This window comes from Saccoglossus kowalevskii, chromosome 14 (assembly GCF_978046115.1).
Source record: "Saccoglossus kowalevskii chromosome 14, keSacKowa6.1, whole genome shotgun sequence".
Taxonomy (NCBI): Eukaryota; Metazoa; Hemichordata; class Enteropneusta; family Harrimaniidae; genus Saccoglossus; species Saccoglossus kowalevskii.
Genome location: NC_140654.1, coordinates 5,506,909 through 5,527,821, shown reverse-complemented (window position 1 = coordinate 5,527,821; position 20,913 = coordinate 5,506,909). Strand labels below are relative to the sequence as shown.

Here is a 20,913-nt window from a genome sequence, read left to right as displayed (position 1 = left end):
ACACATATTTTAGACATTATATCGGACATATGTACATGCATTTGCTTCATGGTCCGATTCAAGATGATCGAATGTCAGCCGGAACCGATCTCAGTCATTCATGCACTGATTCTGTTCATAAATGTCAGAACCAATCAAGTTTTTACTTCATGTAAATCACATACTAGGTCGATACACACCGGCGTAATTAACTACTAGAGGGTCGGTCAATTGTTTTTATTCTCGTAATAATGTAATTTAAATAAATAAAAAAACGTAAGTTCGTAGACATGGGCAAGGTGTAAAATGCAATCAGCTATTTTATTCACCCGTAATTTGTACAAAGATCTTAATTCGTAATCGTAATTCTTAGCAATTTCCAATTTTGATTTGTAAACACAAATTATCAAATATATTATAAAAATGTAAAATATAATTAGGAATTTGCTTTATCTGTAAAGTGTAAAAACTTACTTTTTACTGTACATGGAACTTTCATTTTATTTCTTGTAAAAACGTAAAATGACTTTTTTATTTCCTGTAACCTGTACCAGTTATCCCCCAGATGTACATTACATAAAAAATGAAAGTAATGTACCTCAGGTATTACTCTGGAAGAGGGGTACTCCCATTGTTAAAGCACAGAAAGTATCCAGGTATGCGCCGCTGTGTTAACCCCGATCTTTTTCGTTCCAGTTTTCAACTGGCTTTGGAGCACTCTAGGTGAGCGGTAATACTTCATAAGAACAAAAAGAACAAAAGACCGGTCACTGGAACCATAGTGGTTGTCGCTCCAGACTCATGATCGATAGACTCAAGTTCAAATCCTACCTTAGGCTGAACATCAAAGGGTCAACCCGTACCCTGGATGAGTGGGCCACAGACTCAATGGGAAGGCCAATTCCACTGGCCGAGATTCATTCACTAACGAATGCGACTTTGGGGGAACCTTTGTTAAGGTCCGCAGGTGCTTGTGTTCGACCGGGCCTGGTTGACGCCAGGATAGTGCAGTAAAATTGCCATTTGACAGAGAGATGGTCACACATCCCTGTCATGTAGTCCCAAACATGATTATGACTTATGTGGCAAAATGACACCATGTGTCAGCACTAGCACTTGCAATTTGCACATACAAAAAAAAAAGTCAGGAGAGACAACGGTGACATTCAATGTCCAGAACTGTCGCCTGGCACAAAAATATTTAAAAAAAAAAAAAAAAAAAAAAAAACGTTCGCAGCAATGAAACATAATTAGTCACCACAATTTTTAAATCTGTAATAATAACTGATTCAGTTATATCACAAACATGTATTATGCTTGAACAATGGGCTAGCACAAATGTGCTTTTTTCTCCTTAAAAACTAAAAACGGTAGATATTCTAATTATGTTTAGTGAGGGCGCACCTATTAACTTCGACCTCGATCACCTCCCTGTAATAAAATGGCGTTGTTGCGTGCTGGAGTACGTGCGGTTGGTTTATCCAGAAATTTGGCTGTTTTCAGGTAATATTTGTAGTTATTTCCAGTAAATGACGATATTCAGTCTTACTTTGAACACGTGTGAGCGCTACCGTCGAGTAAAACTAAGCAGACAACCGGCGTTGGCTTTCCACGCCGAGCAATGTAATGACCTATCACTTTGGTAGCCGGGAGTGACCTGTCCACCGACGTTGCTGTGTACACTGACAGATGAAGCCTAAGACCTATCCAGAGCCGAAACGACGCGAAACCACGGCTAATTGCATGGGCTATCATTAATACCATTAAAACTGGAGAGATTATATTTAATACATTCCCGTCACTAAACATAAACAATAATAGGCAAAAAGCACAGTTTGCTTGAGTTCATTATTGGTTGGAGGCCCCCCACTCCCTATATTTAGGGGGGGGGGGGCTATGCTTGTTCCCTCATTTTTTTTGGACCCCCCCCCCTATCTAGGGAAAAGAAGAAAATTTAACCCCCCCTTTCACGGGCTTTTCCCGATGAATTTCACCCCCTATCTAGGGAACTTTTCAGTCTAGAACTCCTTTCTAGGGAACTTTTCATTCTAATAAACCCCCCTTTTTTGTATATCTCAGGAAGTGTTTTGAAATACACCCCCTATTTTGAGAATCTCGGGAAAACAAGCAAAAAATACCCCATTTTTCTACGATTTTCTCGGGGAAAATGTTCCCGACACAGATCGTCAAAAAGTACCCCCTTTCCCGAGAAAATGGGAACGCGCATGCGGCCCCCTATGGATCCTGAGTGGGGGGGGCCGGGGTTGGAGGGGAGTTACCAGTGAACGAAACAGAAATTAGATACTTGTTACGTCATAGTCATTCTTCTTTATTCGATACCGAAAAACAACAACATTGTATTCATTGATGCTCAATAATGGGATACATTATTGCAAATAATTTGCAGCAATGATGTCATAAAATCCACTGGTATATTGATAATGTTATAATATAATGTTCTATAATGACATTTAGTGACCCTGAGTAGCTTTTAATTCCTCCAGCAATGGATTTATGATTTACTATCTCAAAAAATGTTGGCAGTGTTGGAGATATAAAAACATTTTCCCTAACTTTCAATATTTTTCTGCTTTGTCGCAGATGTAAAATCGGGCGAAAATCTTCTCTCTCTTTTTAACAAATTTGCACTGGTTTCAGGGTTAAAGGTCAATTATGACAAAACTGAAGCAATTTGGTTGGGCAGATGGCGCTTCCGTCAAGACAGACCGTTCGGGGTGAAATGGCCTATGTCTCCCATCAAAATTGTGGGTGTCTTCTTTTCCTATGATGCTAGAGCAGCATATGAAATGAACATAAATATACCAATAAAGTGCTTAAATAGTGTGTTGCAATGCTGGTCTAGACGTTGTTTGACAATTATTGGCAACATTCAGATTATTAAAACTTTTGTTATTCCAAAATTACTATTTATTTTCAACCATATTCCAATTCTACAACGGGATATTAAACTCATAAATACTAAAATATATACATTCATATGGCAAGGACACGATAGAGTAGCAAGCAACACACTGATAGGAGACATAGGCCAAGGAGGTTTGGGTATGATTGATATACATGCAATGCAAAAAGCCATTAATGTTGGGTGGGTAAAACGATACCTATCTCCTAAATTTCACCCTTGGAAATTATTTTTTACCAATTACCTGGAATATGTGGGAGGAGATTTCATTTTTAAATGTAATTTTTCTGTTGACTTACTCAATGTTAAACTCCCATTATTCTATTAAACTTTACTAAGACAGTGGAGTGAAGGTGGGCCTAATAAAAACATCTCGCATGAATATGAAATCATATGGAATAACAAAAATATCCTCATTCAAAATAAAAGTATCTTTTACAGAGCGTTTTTTAATGCAGGAATAATTTATATTGTATATATATTTGACACAAATGGTAAAATTAAATTTTGGGCTAATTTCCAGGCACTAGGGCTCAATTATGTTCAGCTACTTCAGTGGTATGGCATTATCTCTGCACTGCCATTAGACTGGAGGAATAGTCGTGCAATTTGTGTACGTCCAGAGCCTCCTATTAGTCTAGTCACCGGTGAACAAATAATTATACTTGAAAATACCACCCAAAAGCAATTACGTAAGCTGTTCACCTCCCATGTTTTTACAACACCCAAAAGTCAACTCTTTCTTAATACTTTGTGTAATCTGGATAACAAGGATTGGGAATTTCATTATTCCATGCCTTTTTTGGTAACTCTATGCAGCAAACTACGGGAGTTTCAGTGGAAATTAAACTACAATATCCTGTACACAAATGAAATGTTATTCCATATGAATTCACCATTAGTATCGTCAGATTTATGCTCATTTTGTCATGGTACCACCGAGAACCTAGTGCATCTTTTTGTTGAATGCGAGTCTATTAAAGTCCTCTGGACATCAATTTTTAATCTATGGGGAACAAAACTAGGATGCCCAAGAACATTGTCAGCAAAACAGATTATATTAGGAGACAAGGACTTCTCCCCTCTACTAAACCATATAATTATAATTGTTAAAAGAAATATCTATACGTGTAAATTAAAAAAGGAACTACCATGCCTTAATCTCATAAAATCTGACATACGTTACACGCAGAAGATAGAGTTAGAAATTTCAAATAGAAGACATACAATGTCCATTTTCCTGGACAAGTGGGGAGACTTCAATTGTTAATGGGTATTCAGTGTCTATTTTGTATGGGTTATACTAGCTGTGACATTTGTTGTATGTTGACATTGTGCTGTAAAGAATTTCTATTGTATGGAATAAAAGATAGTTAAACCAAAAAAAAAAAAAAAAAAAAAACTTTCAATATTTTAAATAAAAATGTTGAATATCGGTTCATGGAGCTCTCTGATTGGTTGAAATGTTAATCTTTTCTGACTGTTGAATATTGGTCCATGGAGCTCTCTGATTGGCTGAAAAATCAGTCGTTTCTAACTGTTGAATATTGGTCCATGGAGCTCTCTGATTGGCTGAAACATCAGTCTTTTCTAACTGTTGAATATTGGTTGATGGAGCTCTCTTATTGGTTGAACTCTTTTCTGACTATCAAATTAATCCAATGGCTGATGGTTTCATATTCCCATGGTAATGTTATTTACTCTTATGCATATTTGTTTGTTTGCAGTCAAACACGTGTTATGTCTACGGGTGAATTGGGATCAGGTGTAGGCAAGGTAAGTTGGTAAAATCCAGCCCATATATTCTTTGGTCATTAGTGGAAGAACATCCTTATTAGAACCGAGATCGATTTGTTTTTGAACTTGCCAACCCAGTCCAACTGATCAGCATGTGCCAAGATCTTTAATGTGAACCCAACAAATGTGACTGCATGGCTTATTAGTCCATAATATTTGGCTTGCTGAATTAGTAGCATTAATGATGCAAATGTGTCCACATTCTTAATTGCTTGCACAAATAACAATGCTTAACAATGTTGGTCAAAAGTTGAAAGAAGGGGTTTTCTGTAAGTAATGCTCTTGATCACTGTCTCTCTATACACGAGTTTCAGATGTAATATTTTTCAATTATGCATAAAATGGCATTACACAGGCATTACAATTATATGATGGTTGTTAAATAATGTTGCTCTTTTTTCTGATCTACTTATATCAATAATAAAATCCACAAAACGATGTCTGGTTAGCTTGAAGTCGGTTGAATATATCATGAACTACTGTAAAATCTGTATTAGAAACCGCAGCTTCTATTAAAATGGTACAATGCAATAGAGGGGATGCGGCTTCTATTAGAGCATCTACACATATGAGAAATGATGATTTTTTTGATTCTCAATTTTTCAAAAAGAATGGGTGCGACTTCTATTAGGGATGCAGCTTCTAATACAGATTTTACGGTAGTTCAAGATGAATTCTGATTTTTTGTTTTTAAAATCTCTATCATCAAACTGCCTATGGCCGCTTTCAGTGTGCATTTGTGAGTTCTGTGCAGCGTTGGTATACACAACTATTGTCGAAAATGTGTGAATTATTTATCTGCATTGATCACCGTTTCAAGACCAGTCTATAAAGATAGTCACTCAGCACATGCTGGTGTCAACATCACATAGGTTGTTTAGGTCATATGGGTTCCATATTGAACAGGGCGTGGAACTTTTGCACTTTAATTACTAGCTAACTACTGTAAAATACTTTGTTTTCGCTTAGAATTAATTTTCTCTATCAAGCAAATATAACTTTTTTCCTATATTTTACATTTGACTCACCAAAAATCAGTGAAAATAAATTTTATACAAAACATCCAAAATGTCTTTTCAGCAAAAATAAAGTATTTACAGTACTACATTTAAATGTCTATACTGTCTCTTTGTTAGGGCGGTGGTGGTGGAGGCTCTATTCGTGAATCTGGTGGAAGTTTTGGTAAAAGAGAGGCAGCCAAAGAAGAGGAATATTTCAGAAAATTGGTAAGTTTACATTATTGACCTTTTTTGACATTGTTAGGGACGACGTCAAAAGATCGATGTCGGATAAAAAACTTATTTGCTTTAGTTTTGGGGTGGGTGGGGGTGGTGGGGTGGGTGGGGGGGGTGGTGGGGGTTGACCTCAAAAAGTTTCCATCCTACAAAAACGATTTTATTTTTTAATGAAGTCAAAAAAATCTTGGAGTATTTGTAGTTCGTTTTTTTCTATTCAATCATGGAAAGAAATAACCGAAAATGGAAAAAAATACGGCCCTTTGTCTTGTAATTTATAATTTGACTGGATTGGTTCAAAATAGGTTCAAGGACAAGACATGAAAAAATGAAAACTCTTACATTAATTTTGTTCCATCAGCTAAAGTCATTTTTTAGATGTTATAAAATAATTGAGCAACACAACACAACATGTGTGATTTCTTAGATAAATAATCAAAATTAACCTGTGGAGAAATGCAATCGAAAGTGTTATCCATCTTGTTATCATCTGCAACAATATAAGTGTCCCAGATGTTATCACCACAGACAGCAGTAACACACAAAGTAGGAAGAAATACGCTGGGAGAGGCCAATATCAATATTTATCATGTGACCATTTTAGACCAATAACTTGAGGGATAATAAATGCATATGTTGATTACAGCAAGCCCAACAGTTAAAGTCTCTGCGAAAGCAACACGACGAAGAAATTGACTTCCATGAGGCAGCTATCAGACGTCATAAAGATGCGATCTCACGACATAAGAAAAAGATGCATCAAATAGAAGATGAGGAAGATGAGATCCTTGGTGATAGTGATAGCGATAAAGACAGGAAGAAGTAAACATTATGGAAGCCTGGAAATGTGAATTTGATGGGTGCCAGTTTCATGATGGGAGTATTCTAATTCAAGATCTGTTTATTGTATTTATTGATAAGCAAATCTATCATGCTTGATTTATTTTTTAGAGAGAGATCTTGTGTAAACAAATTCTGGAGTTGTCTTTTTTAAAAAATTGTGTTTTGTAAATATATACAGTTGGTTATAGTGAGTTATCTCCAGTTTACATCATTTTTGTTCTTTGCAGAACACTTCCTCAACAGAGAACACATGTGTTTTACTATACATATAGGTGTTCAATCAACACAAGTGTTCTCTATATTGCTGTTTAACTATACCAGTGTTCCAAATACACAGTTCATATTCAGTAGAAAATGTAGCAATTGCTTTGGGTGTGGATCAACAGTAGATTTGGGCATTCTGCAAGTTCATAGTGATAAAAATACGAAATAATTGTGAATTTGAAACTAACCAGAAGACCTGTAGAGCACAATTAATGTTTTAACCGCTGTATTTGCGATGTCAACCACAAAGATTTGTTTACAACTCTAATAATGTTGACTGGTACTTGTCTTACGAACACCAAGTTTGTTTTGTGTGATATTATTACTCTAAGCTTCACTTGATTGGGTTGATAATTAATAAAGTATATGAAAAATTATACATTGAGTAGTAGTAGTAGTCATGATCTAAAAGTCCTTTGTCTCCTGAGGAGACTGCAGTGTGTATGCAAGCCTAAGGCCAAAAAAAAAACTTGTGTTGTCCCTGATTTTTTTTTAAACTCGTGAAAACTAAGGGTATTGTAAATAGCTGAGGTATATGTAAAAAAAAAAAAGCGACCCGATATTTCATATTTTTTCGTCGGCCGCTGAGGGCAACAAAGCAATTTTTTTTGTGGCTTAACCGATGTACATGCTTGTTGTATTGCCTTCTGACATCACTCTTTAAATTCAAATCATTGCAGTTGGTGGCTGTCACTTGGTAACTACAAAATCCTGTCTGACACACTTCGAAATTTCTAAGTAAAATCACACTCCCTCCCCACCATTTCGAGTTAGCGCCACCAAACAGCCACCTTGTTTCATACAGAATACAACAAAATGAATGGCTGACACTTATGCACAATGTACCAGTAATAAATATTGCCCAACAATTAACGTATCAAATCACAAACTAATAACGACTCATTTAATGATCATTTTAGAGGTGGCAATGCGATTTACCAGGGTTGAATGTTTCATGGTATTGTTGCCATAATGGATACTGTAATTATGAATGAACATTGCAGCTACAGTTTGAAATCAAAATCTGTTTGGATTTTAAACTACACATACCTTTTCACAAAACAATTATGACCACACAATAACTTGTAATTTAAAAAAAAAAATTGCCGAATTTGCTTAAAAACACAATATTTATACCGGTAACAGAAAATGCTATGACGTCCCCACTAGCAAAACACACACTGTATGTAGGAATCGGGCGATTCACAACTGTGAGAACAATAGCCTTTACCAACCGTGTGGAGTGACTGCGGTATAATGTACCAGCCAGATTTGAATGGGTTTCCTTATTTGAAACTGTGCATCTGCTGGATGATAGCCTGACACGTTGGAATATCTGTTTTATTTCTTTTTTGAAAAATTGGCCATTTCACTGGAGGTGATTATGTACACTGTATAACAATGGGAATCCCAGGGATGTCAGACAGGGTCTTTAACCTTGATAAAAGTGGCATGGATGTTTGTGTAATGCTGTGTAGCACAAGTAGTGCCTAAACACATGACCTGTTTAAAGTCTTGACAGATAACCAAAACAAATGGGGGGGGGGGGTTATATCAGCAGGGGACATGTTAAAGCGCGGTAGGCATCGCACTGTGCATGTTTGACATTTGTGTTGATAAACATTGATTTTCCCACAATCCAATGCACTCTACAAATGGAAATCACAAGTATGAAGTTTGACCTGGGCGCGACTTGCACTGATTACCGCTGGTGCACTACTTCACCGTAATTTGCCACTACTTTGCCGTACTTTGCCGTAATTTGCCACTACTTTGCAGTACTTTGCCGTAATTTGCCACTACTTTGCCGTACTTCACCGTAATTTGCCACTACTTTGCCGTACTTTGCCGTAATTTGCCACTACTTTGCAGTACTTTGCCGTAATTTGCCACTACTTTGCCGTACTTTGCCGTAATTTGCCACTACTTTGCAGTACTTTAACACTACTTCACCGTACTTTGCCGTACTTTGCCGTACTTTGCCACTACTTTGCAGTATTTTGCCACTACTTTGCCGTACTTTGCCACTACTTTGTAGTACTTTGCCACTTCTTTGCCGTACTTTGCAGTACTTTGCCACTACTTTGCCGTACTTTGCCACTACCTTGCTGTACATTGCCATACTTTTCTACTACTTTGCCGTACTTTGCCACGCCTTTACATTACTTTGCCACTACTTTGCCATACGTTGCCATTACTTTGCCGTACATTGCCACTAATTTTCCGTACTTTGCAGTATTTTGCCACTACTTTGCCGATCTTTGCACTACTTTTCCGTAATTTGCCACTACTTTGCAGTACTTTGCCACTACTTTGCCGTACTTTGCCACTACTTTGCAGTACTTTACCACTACTTTACCGTACTTTGCCACTACTTTGCCGGAGTTTGCCACTACTTTGCCATTACTTTGCCACTACTTTGCCGTACTTTGCCACTACTTTGCCGTACTTTGCCACTACTTTGCCGTACTTTGCCACTACTTTGCCACTAATTTGCAGTACTTTGCCGTACTTTGCCTCTACTTTGCTGTACTTTGCAGTACTTTGCCACTACTTTGCGTACTTTGCCACTACTTTCCACTATTTTGCCGTACATTGCCACTTCTTTGTCGCACTTTGCCACTACTTTGCCGTACTTTGCCACTACTTTGCTGTACTTTGCAGTACTTTGCCACTACTTTGCCGTACTGTGCCACTGCCTTGCCGTACTTTGCCACTACTTTGCAGTACTTTGCCACTTCTTTGCCGTACTTTGCAGTACTTTGCCACTACTTTGCCGTACTTTGCCACTACCTTGCCGTACTTTGCCACTACTTTGCAGTACTTTGCCACTACTTTGCTGTACTTTGACACTACTCTGCCGTACATGGCCACTAATTTGCAGTACTTTGCCACTACTTTGTCGTACATTGTCACTACTTTGCCATACTTTGCCACTACATTGCAGTACTTGCCACTATTTTGCCGTACTTTGCCACTACTTTGCAGTACTTTGCCACTACTTTGCCATTCTTTGCCTCTAATTTGCCGTACTTTGCAGTACTTTGCTACTACTTTGCCGTACTTTGCCGTACTTTGCCACTACTTTGCAGTACTTTACCACTACTTTGCCCTACTTTGCCACTACTTTGCCGTACTTTGCCACGCCTTTACATTACTTTGCCACTACTTTGCCGTACGTTGCCACTACTTTGCCGTACATTGCCACTAATTTTCCGTACTTTGCAGTATTTTGCCACTACTTTGCCGATCTTTGCACTACTTTTCCGTAATTTGCCACTACTTTGCAGTACTTTGCCACTACTTTGCCGTACTTTGCCACTACTTTGCAGTACTTTACCACTACTTTACCGTACTTTGCCACTACTTTGCCGGACTTTGCCACTACTTTGCCATTACTTTGCCACTACTTTGCCGTACTTTGCCACTACTTTGCCGTACTTTGCCACTACTTTGCCGTACTTTGCCACTACTTTGCCACTAATTTGCAGTACATTGCCGTACTTTGCCTCTACTTTGCTGTACTTTGCAGTACTTTGCCACTACTTTGCGTACTTTGCCACTACTTTCCACTATTTTGCCGTACATTGCCACTTCTTTGTCGCACTTTGCAGTACTTTGCCGTACTTTGTCACTACTTTGCTGTACTTTGCAGTACTTTGCCACTACTTTGCTGTACTTTGCCACTACTTTGCCACTACTTTGCCGTACTGTGCCACTGCTTTGCCGTACTTTGCCACTACTTTGCAGTACTTTGCCACTTCTTTGCCGTACTTTGCCACTACTTTGCCGTACTTTGCCACTACCTTGCCGTACTTTGCCACTACTTTGCAGTACTTTGCCACTACTTTGCCGTACTTTGACACTACTCTGCCGTACATGGCCACTAATTTGCAGTACTTTGCCACTACTTTGTCGTACATTGTCACTACTTTGCCGTACTTTGCCACTACATTGCAGTACTTGCCACTATTTTGCCGTACTTTGCCACTATTTTGCAGTACTTTGCCACTACTTTGCCATTCTTTGCCTCTAATTTGCCGTACTTTGCAGTACTTTGCTACTACTTTGCCGTACTTTGCACTACTTTGCCGTAATTTGCCACTACTTTGCAGTACTTTGCCACTACTTTGCCGTACTTTGCCACTACTTTGCAGTACTTTGTCACATCTTTGCCGTATTTTGCAGTACTTTGTCACTATTTTGCCGTACTTTGCCACTACTTTGCTGTACTTTGCCACTACTTTACCGTACTTTGCCACTACTTTTCCGTACTTTGCCACTACTTTCCCGTACTTTGCCACTGTTTACATTACTTTGCCACTACTTTGCCGTACTTTGCCACTACTTTGCCACTAATTTGCAGTACTTTGCCGTACTTTGCCACTACTTTGCAGTACTTTGCCACTACTTTGCCTTACTTTGCCACTACTTTGCCGTACTTTGCCACTACTTTGCCGTACTTTGCCACTACTTTGCTGTAATGTGCACTACTTTGCCACTACTTTGCTGTACTTTGCCGTACTTTGCCACTACTTTGCAGTACTTTGCCGTACTTTGCCACTACTTTGCCGTACTTTGCCACTGTTTACATTACTTTGCCACTACTTTGCCGTACTTTGCCACTACTTTGCCACTAATTTGCAGTACTTTGCCGTACTTTGCCACTACTTTGCAGTACTTTGCCACTACTTTGCCTTACTTTGCCACTACTTTGCCGTACTTTGCCACTACTTTGCTGTAATGTGCACTACTTTGCCACTACTTTGCTGTACTTTGCCGTACTTTGCCACTACTTTGCAGTACTTTGCCACTACTTTGCCTTACTTTGCCACTACTGTGCAGTACTTTGCCACTTCGTTGCCGTACTTTTCAGTACTTTGGCACTACTTTGCCGTACTTTGCCACTACTTTGCTGTACTTTGCCAATACTTTGCCACTACTTTGCCGTAATTTGCCACTACTTTGCAGTACTTTGCCACTACTTCACCGTACTTTGCAACTACTTTGCCGTACTTTGCCACTACTTTGCAGTATTTTGGCACTACTTTGCCGTACTTTGCCACTACTTTGTAGTACTTTGCCACTTCTTTGCCGTACTTTGCAGTACTTTGCCACTACTTTGCCGTACTTTGCCACTAACTTACTGTACATTGCCGTACTTTTCTACTACTTTGCAGTACTTTGCCACTACTTTGCCGTACTTTGACACTACTCTGCCGTACATGGCCACTAATTTGCAGTACTTTGCCACTACTTTGTCGTACATTGTCACTACTTTGCCGTACTTTGCCACTACATTGCAGTACTTACCACTATTTTGCCGTACTTTGCCACTACTTTGCCGTACTTTGCCACTACCTTGCTGTACATTGCCGTACTTTACCGTACTTTGCCACTACTTTGCCGTACTTTGCCACTGTTTACATTACTTTGCCACTACTTTGCCGTACTTTGCCACTACTTTGCCACTAATTTGCAGTACTTTGCCGTACTTTGCCACTACTTTGCAGTACTTTGCCTTACTTTGCCGTACTTTGCCACTACTTTGCTGTAATGTGCACTACTTTGCCACTACTTTGCTGTACTTTGCCGTACTTTGCCACTACTTTGCAGTACTTTGCCACTACTTTGCCTTACTTTGCCACTACTTTGCAGTACTTTGCCACTTCTTTGCCGTACTTTTCAGTACTTTGGCACTACTTTGCCGTACTTTGGCACTACTTTGTCGCACTTTGCCACTACTTTGCCGTACTTTGCCACTACTTTGCTGTACTTTGCAGTACTTTGCCACTACTTTGCCGTAATTTGCCACTACTTTGCAGTACTTTGCCACTACTTCACCGTACTTTGCAACTACTTTGCCGTACTTTGCCACTACTTTGCAGTATTTTGCCACTACTTTGCCGTACTTTGCCACTACTTTGTAGTACTTTGCCACTTCTTTGCCGTACTTTGCAGTACTTTGCCACTACTTTGCCGTACTTTGCCACTACCTTGCTGTACATTGCCGTACTTTTCTACTACTTTGCCGTACTTTGCCACTACTTTGCCACTAATTTGCAGTACTTTGCCGTACTTTGCAGTACTTTGCCACTACTTTGCCTTACTTTGCCGTACTTTGCCACTACTTTGCTGTAATGTGCACTACTTTGCCACTACTTTGCTGTACTTTGCCGTACTTTGCAGTACTTTGCCACTACTTTGCCTTACTTTGCCACTACTTTGCAGTACTTTGCCACTTCTTTGCCGTACTTTTCAGTACTTTGGCACTACTTTGCCGTACTTTGGCACTACTTTGTCGCACTTTGCCACTACTTTGCCGTACTTTGCCACTACTTTGCCGTACTTTGCCACTACTTTGCCGTACTTTGACACTACTCTGCCGTACATGGCCACTAATTTGCAGTACTTTGCCACTACTTTGTCGTACATTGTCACTACTTTGCCGTACTTTGCCACTACATTGCAGTACTTGCCACTATTTTGCCGTACTTTGCCACTACTTTGCAGTACTTTGCCACTACTTTGCCATTCTTTGCCTCTAATTTGCCGTACTTTGCAGTACTTTGCTACTACTTTGCCGTACTTTGCACTACTTTGCCGTAATTTGCCACTACTTTGCAGTACTTTGCCACTACTTTGCCGTACTTTGCCACTACTTTGCAGTACTTTGTCACATCTTTGCCGTATTTTGCAGTACTTTGCCACTACTTTGCTGTACTTTGCCACTACTTTGCCGTACGTTGCCACTACTTTGCAGTACTTTGCCACTACTTTGCTGTACTTTGCAGTACTTTGCCACTACTTTGCCGTACTTTGCCACTACTTTGCTGTACTTTGCCACTACTTTACCGTACTTTGCCACTACTTTGCCGTACTTTGCCACTACTTTGCCGTACTTTGCCACTGTTTACATTACTTTGCCACTACTTTGCCGTACTTTGCCACTACTTTGCCACTAATTTGCAGTACTTTGCCGTACTTTGCCACTACTTTGCAGTACTTTGCCACTACTTTGCCTTACTTTGCCACTACTTTGCCGTACTTTGCCACTACTTTGCTGTAATGTGCACTACTTTGCCACTACTTTGCTGTACTTTGCCGTACTTTGCCACTACTTTGCAGTACTTTGCCACTACTTTGCCTTACTTTGCCACTACTTTGCAGTACTTTGCCACTTCTTTGCCGTACTTTTCAGTACTTTGCCGTACTTTGCCACTACTTTGCCGTACTTTGCCACTGTTTACATTACTTTGCCACTACTTTGCCGTACTTTGCCACTACTTTGCCACTAATTTGCAGTACTTTGCCGTACTTTGCCACTACTTTGCAGTACTTTGCCACTACTTTGCCTTACTTTGCCACTACTTTGCCGTACTTTGCCACTACTTTGCTGTAATGTGCACTACTTTGCCACTACTTTGCTGTACTTTGCCGTACTTTGCCACTACTTTGCAGTACTTTGCCACTACTTTGCCTTACTTTGCCACTACTGTGCAGTACTTTGCCACTTCGTTGCCGTACTTTTCAGTACTTTGGCACTACTTTGCCGTACTTTGGCACTACTTTGTCGCACTTTGCCACTACTTTGCCGTACTTTGCCACTACTTTGCTGTACTTTGCCAATACTTTGCCACTACTTTGCCGTAATTTGCCACTACTTTGCAGTACTTTGCCACTACTTTGTCGTACATTGTCACTACTTTGCCGTACTTTGCCACTACATTGCAGTACTTACCACTATTTTGCCGTACTTTGCCACTACTTTGCCGTACTTTGCCACTACCTTGCTGTACATTGCCGTACTTTACCGTACTTTGCCACTACTTTGCCGTACTTTGCCACTGTTTACATTACTTTGCCACTACTTTGCCGTACTTTGCCACTACTTTGCCACTAATTTGCAGTACTTTGCCGTACTTTGCCACTACTTTGCAGTACTTTGCCACTACTTTGCCTTACTTTGCCGTACTTTGCCACTACTTTGCTGTAATGTGCACTACTTTGCCACTACTTTGCTGTACTTTGCCGTACTTTGCCACTACTTTGTAGTACTTTGCCACTACTTTGCCTTACTTTGCCACTACTTTGCAGTACTTTGCCACTTCTTTGCCGTACTTTTCAGTACTTTGGCACTACTTTGCCGTACTTTGGCACTACTTTGTCGCACTTTGCCACTACTTTGCCGTACTTTGCCACTACTTTGCTGTACTTTGCAGTACTTTGCCACTACTTTGCCGTAATTTGCCACTACTTTGCAGTACTTTGCCACTACTTCACCGTACTTTGCAACTACTTTGCCGTACTTTGCCACTACTTTGCAGTATTTTGCCACTACTTTGCCGTACTTTGCCACTACTTTGTAGTACTTTGCCACTTCTTTGCCGTACTTTGCAGTACTTTGCCACTACTTTGCCGTACTTTGCCACTACCTTGCTGTACATTGCCGTACTTTTCTACTACTTTGCAGTACTTTGCCACTACTTTGCCGTACTTTGACACTACTCTGCCGTACATGGCCACTAATTTGCAGTACTTTGCCACTACTTTGTCGTACATTGTCACTACTTTGCCGTACTTTGCCACTACATTGCAGTACTTACCACTATTTTGCCGTACTTTGCCACTACTTTGCCGTACTTTTCTACTACTTTGCAGTACTTTGCCACTACTTTGCCGTACTTTGACACTACTCTGCCGTACATGGCCACTAATTTGCAGTACTTTGCCACTACTTTGTCGTACATTGTCACTACTTTGCCGTACTTTGCCACTACATTGCAGTACTTACCACTATTTTGCCGTACTTTGCCACTACTTTGCCGTACTTTACCACTACTTTGCTGTACTTTGCCACTACTTTACCGTACTTTGCCACTACTTTGCCGTACTTTGCCACTACTTTGCCACTAATTTGCAGTACTTTGCCGTACTTTGCCACTACTTTGCAGTACTTTGCCACTACTTTGCCTTACTTTGCCGTACTTTGCCACTACTTTGCTGTAATGTGCACTACTTTGCCACTACTTTGCTGTACTTTGCCGTACTTTGCAGTACTTTGCCACTACTTTGCCTTACTTTGCCACTACTTTGCAGTACTTTGCCACTTCTTTGCCGTACTTTTCAGTACTTTGGCACTACTTTGCCGTACTTTGGCACTACTTTGTCGCAGTTTGCCACTACTTTGCCGTACTTTGCCACTACTTTGCCGTACTTTGCCACTACTTTGCCGTACTTTGACACTACTCTGCCGTACATGGCCACTAATTTGCAGTACTTTGCCACTACTTTGTCGTACATTGTCACTACTTTGCCGTACTTTGCCACTACATTGCAGTACTTGCCACTATTTTGCCGTACTTTGCCACTACTTTGCAGTACTTTGCCACTACTTTGCCATTCTTTGCCTCTAATTTGCCGTACTTTGCAGTACTTTGCTACTACTTTGCCGTACTTTGCACTACTTTGCCGTAATTTGCCACTACTTTGCAGTACTTTGCCACTACTTTGCCGTACTTTGCCACTACTTTGCAGTACTTTGTCACATCTTTGCCGTATTTTGCAGTACTTTGCCACTACTTTGCTGTACTTTGCCACTACTTTGCCGTACGTTGCCACTACTTTGCAGTACTTTGCCACTACTTTGCTGTACTTTGCAGTACTTTGCCACTACTTTGCCGTACTTTGCCACTACTTTGCTGTACTTTGCCACTACTTTACCGTACTTTGCCACTACTTTACCGTACTTTGCCACTACTTTGCCGTACTTTGCCACTGTTTACATTACTTTGCCACTACTTTGCCGTACTTTGCCACTACTTTGCCACTAATTTGCAGTACTTTGCCGTACTTTGCCACTACTTTGCAGTACTTTGCCACTACTTTGCCTTACTTTGCCACTACTTTGTCGTACTTTGCCACTACTTTGCTGTAATGTGCACTACTTTGCCACTACTTTGCTGTACTTTGCCGTACTTTGCCACTACTTTGCAGTACTTTGCCACTACTTTGCCTTACTTTGCCACTACTTTGCAGTACTTTGCCACTTCTTTGCCGTACTTTTCAGTACTTTGCCGTACTTTGCCACTACTTTGCCGTACTTTGCCACTGTTTACATTACTTTGCCACTACTTTGCCGTACTTTGCCACTACTTTGCCACTAATTTGCAGTACTTTGCCGTACTTTGCCACTACTTTGCAGTACTTTGCCACTACTTTGCCTTACTTTGCCACTACTTTGCCGTACTTTGCCACTACTTTGCTGTAATGTGCACTACTTTGCCACTACTTTGCTGTACTTTGCCGTACTTTGCCACTACTTTGCAGTACTTTGCCACTACTTTGCCTTACTTTGCCACTACTGTGCAGTACTTTGCCACTTCGTTGCCGTACTTTTCAGTACTTTGGCACTACTTTGCCGTACTTTGGCACTACTTTGTCGCACTTTGCCACTACTTTGCCGTACTTTGCCACTACTTTGCTGTACTTTGCCAATACTTTGCCACTACTTTGCCGTAATTTGCCACTACTTTGCAGTACTTTGCCACTACTTCACCGTACTTTGCAACTACTTTGCCGTACTTTGCCACTACTTTGCAGTATTTTGGCACTACTTTGCCGTACTTTGCCACTACTTTGTAGTACTTTGCCACTTCTTTGCCGTACTTTGCAGTACTTTGCCACTACTTTGCCGTACTTTGCCACTAACTTGCTGTACATTGCCGTACTTTTCTACTACTTTGCAGTACTTTGCCACTACTTTGCCGTACTTTGACACTACTCTGCCGTACATGGCCACTAATTTGCAGTACTTTGCCACTACTTTGTCGTACATTGTCACTACTTTGCCGTACTTTGCCACTACATTGCAGTACTTACCACTATTTTGCCGTACTTTGCCACTACTTTGCCGTACTTTGCCACTACCTTGCTGAACATTGCCGTACTTTACCGTACTTTGCCACTACTTTGCCGTACTTTGCCACTGTTTACATTACTTTGCCACTACTTTGCCGTACTTTGCCACTACTTTGCCACTAATTTGCAGTACTTTGCCGTACTTTGCCACTACTTTGCAGTACTTTGCCTTACTTTGCCGTACTTTGCCACTACTTTGCTGTAATGTGCACTACTTTGCCACTACTTTGCTGTACTTTGCCGTACTTTGCCACTACTTTGCAGTACTTTGCCACTACTTTGCCTTACTTTGCCACTACTTTGCAGTACTTTGCCACTTCTTTGCCGTACTTTTCAGTACTTTGCCACTACTTTGCCGTACTTTGGCACTACTTTGTCGCACTTTGCCACTACTTTGCCGTACTTTGCCACTACTTTGCTGTACTTTGCAGTACTTTGCCACTACTTTGCCGTAATTTGCCACTACTTTGCAGTACTTTGCCACTACTTCACCGTACTTTGCAACTACTTTGCCGTACTTTGCCACTAATTTGCAGTATTTTGCCACTACTTTGCCGTACTTTGCCACTACTTTGTAGTACTTTGCCACTTCTTTGCCGTACTTTGCAGTACTTTGCCACTACTTTGCCGTACTTTGCCACTACCTTGCTGTACATTGCCGTACTTTTCTACTACTTTGCAGTACTTTGCCACTACTTTGCCGTACTTTGACACTACTCTGCCGTACATGGCCACTAATTTGCAGTACTTTGCCACTACTTTGTCGAACATTGTCACTACTTTGCCGTACTTTGCCACTACATTGCAGTACTTACCACTATTTTGCCGTACTTTGCCACTACTTTGCCGTACTTTTCTACTACTTTGCAGTACTTTGCCACTACTTTGCCGTACTTTGACACTACTCTGCCGTACATGGCCACTAATTTGCAGTACTTTGCCACTACTTTGTCGTACATTGTCACTACTTTGCCGTACTTTGCCACTACATTGCAGTACTTACCACTATTTTGCCGTACTTTGCCACTACTTTGCCGTACTTTACCACTACTTTGCTGTACTTTGCCACTACTTTACCGTACTTTGCCACTACTTTGCCGTACTTTGCCACTACTTTGCCACTAATTTGCAGTACTTTGCCGTACTTTGCCACTACTTTGCAGTACTTTGCCACTACTTTGCCTTGCTTTGCCGTACTTTGCCACTACTTTGCTGTAATGTGCACTACTTTGCCACTACTTTGCTGTACTTTGCCGTACTTTGCAGTACTTTGCCACTACTTTTCCTTACTTTGCCACTACTTTGCAGTACTTTGCCACTTCTTTGCCGTACTTTTCAGTACTTTGGCACTACTTTGCCGTACTTTGGCACTACTTTGTCGCACTTTGCCACTACTTTGCCGTACTTTGCCACTACTTTGCCGTACTTTGCCACTACTTTGCCGTACTTTGACACTACTCTGCCGTACATGGCCACTAATTTGCAGTACTTTGCCACTACTTTGTCGTACATTGTCACTACTTTGCCGTACTTTGCCACTACATTGCAGTACTTGCCACTATTTTGCCGTACTTTGCCACTACTTTGCAGTACTTTGCCACTACTTTGCCATTCTTTGCCTCTAATTTGCCGTACTTTGCAGTACTTTGCTACTACTTTGCCGTACTTTGCACTACTTTGCCGTAATTTGCCACTACTTTGCAGTACTTTGCCACTACTTTGCCGTACTTTGCCACTACTTTGCAGTACTTTGTCACATCTTTGCCGTATTTTGCAGTACTTTGCCACTACTTTGCTGTACTTTGCCACTACTTTGCCGTACGTTGCCACTACTTTGCAGTACTTTGCCACTACTTTGCTGTACTTTGCAGTACTTTGCCACTACTTTGCCGTACTTTGCCACTACTTTGCTGTACTTTGCCACTACTTTACCGTACTTTGCCACTACTTTGCCGTACTTTGCCACTACTTTGCCGTACTTTGCCACTGTTTACATTGCACTTTGCCACTACTTTGCCGTACTTTGCCACTACTTTGCCACTAATTTGCAGTACTTTGCCGTACTTTGCCACTACTTTGCAGTACTTTGCCACTACTTTGCCTTACTTTGCCACTACTTTGCCGTACTTTGCCACTACTTTGCTATAATGTGCACTACTTTGCCACTACTTTGCTGTACTTTGCCGTACTTTGCCACTACTTTGCAGTACTTTGCCACTACTTTGCCTTACTTTGCCACTACTTTGCAGTACTTTGCCACTTCTTTGCCGTACTTTTCAGTACTTTGCCGTACTTTGCCACTACTTTGCCGTACTTTGCCACTGTTTACATTACTTTGCCACTACTTTGCCGTACTTTGCCACTACTTTGCCACTAATTTGCAGTACTTTGCCGTACTTTGCCACTACTTTGCAGTACTTTGCCACTACTTTGCCTTACTTTGCCACTACTTTGCCGTACTTTGCCACTACTTTGCTGTAATGTGCACTACTTTGCCACTACTTTGCTGTACTTTGCCGTACTTTGCCACTACTTTGCAGTACTTTGCCACTACTTTGCCTTACTTTGCCACTACTGTGCAGTACTTTGCCACTTCGTTGCCGTACTTTTCAGTACTTTGGCACTACTTTGCCGTACTTTGGCACTACTTTGTCGCACTTTGCCACTACTTTGCCGTACTTTGCCACTACTTTGCTGTACTTTGCCAATACTTTGCCACTACTTTGCCGTAATTTGCCACTACTTTGCAGTACTTTGCCACTACTTCACCGTACTTTGCAACTACTTTGCCGTACTTTGCCACTACTTTGCAGTATTTTGCCACTACTTTGCCGTACTTTGCCACTACTTTGTAGTACTTTGCCACTTCTTTGCCGTACTTTGCAGTACTTTGCCACTACTTTGCCGTACTTTGCCACTACCTTGCTGTACATTGCCGTACTTTTCTACTAC

The 20,913-nt window shown here is 40.7% G+C and overlaps 1 protein-coding gene across 1 annotated transcript; it reads left to right on the top strand.

Moving 5' to 3' along the window:
* Nucleotides 1-1,372: 1,372 nt before the first annotated feature.
* LOC100374535 (uncharacterized) lies at nt 1,373-7,343 on the top strand. The gene is made up of 4 exons (XM_002736721.3): nt 1,373-1,482; nt 4,630-4,678; nt 5,836-5,925; nt 6,581-7,343. The coding sequence occupies exons 1-4, from the start codon at nt 1,421-1,423 to the stop codon at nt 6,758-6,760; spliced, it is 381 nt and encodes a 126-aa protein (XP_002736767.1). The 5' UTR covers nt 1,373-1,420; the 3' UTR covers nt 6,761-7,343.
* The last annotated feature ends 13,570 nt before the right edge of the window (nt 7,344-20,913 follow it).

Coding starts and splice junctions, on each gene's coding strand:
- LOC100374535 (XM_002736721.3), top strand. CDS start 1,421: ATGGCGTTGTTGCGTGCTGGAGTACGTGCGGTTGGTTTATCCAGAAAT. Junction 1,483..4,629: donor AGAAATTTGGCTGTTTTCAG/GTAATATTTGTA, acceptor GTTTGTTTGCAG/TCAAACACGTGTTATGTCTA. Junction 4,679..5,835: donor TGGGATCAGGTGTAGGCAAG/GTAAGTTGGTAA, acceptor TCTCTTTGTTAG/GGCGGTGGTGGTGGAGGCTC.